Source organism: Elephantulus edwardii, unplaced genomic scaffold (genome assembly GCF_000299155.1).
Source record: "Elephantulus edwardii isolate Elephantulus edwardi_28Jun2011 unplaced genomic scaffold, EleEdw1.0 scaffold00270, whole genome shotgun sequence".
Classification (NCBI taxonomy): domain Eukaryota; kingdom Metazoa; phylum Chordata; class Mammalia; order Macroscelidea; family Macroscelididae; genus Elephantulus; species Elephantulus edwardii.
The window spans coordinates 1,881,355-1,884,688 of record NW_006400020.1 but is presented as its reverse complement, the minus strand read 5'-3'; the positions used below and the strand labels follow the sequence as shown (position 1 = coordinate 1,884,688).

Below are 3,334 nucleotides of genomic sequence, written 5' to 3'. Positions count from 1 at the left end.
CACATACTTAGGGCACATGGCCTGGAGGGACCAGTCCTTGGAGAAGGACATCATGCTTGGAAGGGTGGAGGGACAGCACAGGAGAGGAAGATATTAGATGAGATGGATTGATACAGTAATGAGGGAAATGGGGGTTGGTGTGTCAGAATTAGTCAGACTGGCCCAGGACAGGGCAGGCTTCAGAGCTGCTGGACATAGAGTTGCTCTGGGTTGTAGACAACTTGACTGCACATAACAATACAACAAACATGGGCAAAATATTGACTGACCCAGAAAGCATCAAAAGAAGATGGAGGGAATATACAGAGTCACTATACCAAAAAGAACTGACTGACACTGAAAAATTTCAAGAGGTACCATATGACCTGGAGCCAATTATAAGGAAAGAGGAAGTTGAAGCTACATTGAAGATATTGACAAAAAATAAGGCCCCGGGAATCAATGGGTTACCAACTGACTTGTCAATTAACAGATGAAACCCTGAATGTGCTCACCAGTCTACACCAGGAAATTTGGAGGACAGCTATCTGGCCAACAGATTGAAAGAGATCCATATTTATTCCCATTCCCAAGAAAGTTGATTGGTCCAATCGTGTGTGAAAACTATTGAACAATATCATTAATATCACATGCAACCAAAATACTGCTGAAGAACATTCAAAAATGGCTAGAACAGTACATAGATAGAGAAGTGCCAGACATTCATGCAGGATTTAGAAGAGGCCATGGCACCAGGGATATCATTGCTGATGTCAGATGGATCCTGACTGAAAGTAAAGGATACTAGAAGAATGTCTATTTGTGCTTTATGGACTATGCAAAGGCATTTGATTATATGGATCATAACAAGTTATGGCTAACATTGAGAAGAATGGAAATCCCAGAGCACATAAATGTACTCATGTGAAACCTATATCTAGGCCAGGAGCCTGCTGTGTGAACAGAGCAAGGGAACACTACATGGTTTAAAATTAAGAAGGGAATGTGTCAGAGTTGTATTCTTTCTTCATACCTACTCAATTTGCAAATTATTTGAGAAGCTTGACTCTATAAAGAGGAATGTAGCATCAGGATTGCAGGTAGACTCATCAATAACCTGCATTATACAGATGACACAACCTTGCTTGCTGAAAGTGAGGAGGACTTGAAGCACTTGTTACAGAAGATCAGAGAATACAGCCTTCAATACGGATTGCATCTCAACGCCAAGAAAACAAAGCTTTTTTTTACCACTGTGCCAACAATAGACAACATCATGAGAGTTGGAGAAAAGACTGAAATTTGCAAAAATTTGATCTTACTTGACACCCTTGGTACCAGCAGTCAGGAAATAAGGAGACATGTTGCACTAGGAAAGTTTGTAGTTAGGGACCTCTCCAAATTATTGAGGAGTAATGATGTCAATTTGAGGACCAAGGTGTGTCTGAGTTAGGTCATAGTCTTTCTGATCCCTTACTATGCATCTGAGAGCTGGACAATGAATAAGGATGACAGAAGAAGAATTTATACCTTTGAGCTATGGTATTGGAGGAAAGTGCTGAACATATCACGGACTGCCAAAAGAACAAATATGTCTTGGAGAGGGATGAGGCTTCATCTCATATTTCAGGCATGTTACTAAAAGGGTAAAAGGGGCTTTTCTTTGGAGAGAGACACAATGCTTGGAAAGACAGAAAGTTGGTGGAGGGCAAACGAGTTGCCGAAAGAGGCAAACGAGTTGCCGAAAGATTCGCTGTCTGAGCCATGTCAAAGAAAAAAGGACTGAGTGCAGAAGAAAAGAGGACGCGCATGATGGAAATATTTTTTGAGACGAAAGATGTATTTCAACTAAAGGATATGGAGAAGATTGCTCCTAAAGAGAAAGGCATTACTGCAATGTCAGTAAAAGAAGTCCTTCAGAGCTTAGTGGATGATGGCATGGTTGACTGTGAGAGGATTGGAACTTCAAATTATTATTGGGCATTTCCGAGTAAAGCTCTTCATGCACGGAAACGTAAATTAGAGATTCTGGAGTCTCAGTTGTCTGAAGGAAGCCCAAAGCATGAAAACCTACAAAAAAGTATCGAGAAGGCAAAAATTGGTCGGCATGAGACAGAAGAACGAACCAAGCTAGTAAAGGAGCTTTCTTCCCTTCGTCACCAACAGGAACAGCTCAAGGCGGAAGTAGAAAAATATAAAGAATGTGACCCACAAGTAGTGGAAGAAATACGTCAAGCAAATCAAATAGCCAAAGAAGCTGCGAACAGATGGACAGATAACATATTTGCAATAAAGTCTTGGGCAAAAAGAAAGTTTGGATTTGAAGAAAATAAAATTGATAAAAACTTTGGAATTCCAGAAGACTTTGACTACCTAGACTAAAAGGTTAAATGGTAGTGTATGCTCTAAGTGTTTGTGAATATGTAAATTTCTGTATTATCAAAATCAATATACAGTAAAGTCATTTCCCTATTAAAAAAAAAAAGAAAAAAAAAAGTTGGTGGAGGAGAGAAGACCTTCTACCAGGTAGTGTAACATGGTGACTGGCGCAATGGGCTCTAATGTGTCAGGAAGTGTGAGAATGGAACAGGATAGGACTGCATTCAGATCTGTTGTTCATAGGTCGTTATAGGCTGTACTTGACTTGATGGCACCTAACAACAACAACAACATTAGTCCAGATGTGAGAATTTTGGTTTTATGTTAAAGAGTACTTCTACGGAAGGCTGTAGTCTTCGATCTTCTCCAGTAGGTACAGCAAGTCCCCTTTGCTTTCAGTAACCCAGGTTGTGTGATCTATATGTAACAGTCTACTCTGTGCCAGGCATGAAGGCCATGGAGGTAATTTAGAAACATTCCCTGTCCTCAAGTAACTTATAATCTAACAAGAAAATGGGACACAAGAGGCTTCCAATTTCCACTTAACATAATTAGGTGATATGACAAGGACATATACAAGATACTGTAGAAATAGAAAGGAGAGAGGTTATTACTGCAAAAAGTTCAGGAGGTAAAATAAAAGATTAAAACCCACTTATATCAAAATTTCTCTGAGGCTCCATACAAATTACAAAGGGTGGAGAAAGATAAATGGTAAAAGTAGAATATATATAGCACCATGAACCTTGTTGTGAGAGAAAAGAGAAATGGAAATATTTTAAACAGTGAAGTGACATGATCAGATGTATATTTTGAAATATATTACTCTGTCTAGAATGAAGTGAATGGTTTGAAGAGACCTTAGAAATGGAGAGTTTGTGGTGTAACCCCTGTGGAAAGCAGTATGGCGCTTTCTCAAAAAGTTGCAAATAGAAATACCATTTGACCCAGCAATTCCACTACTGGGAATATACCC

The 3,334-nt window shown here is 39.4% G+C and overlaps 1 protein-coding gene across 1 annotated transcript; it reads left to right on the top strand.

The window, feature by feature from the left end:
• Positions 1-1,734: 1,734 nt before the first annotated feature.
• LOC102862795 (meiotic nuclear division protein 1 homolog) lies at positions 1,735-2,446 on the top strand. The gene has a single exon (XM_006900012.1). The coding sequence runs from the start codon at positions 1,744-1,746 to the stop codon at positions 2,359-2,361; it is 618 nt and encodes a 205-aa protein (XP_006900074.1). The 5' UTR covers positions 1,735-1,743; the 3' UTR covers positions 2,362-2,446.
• The last annotated feature ends 888 nt before the right edge of the window (positions 2,447-3,334 follow it).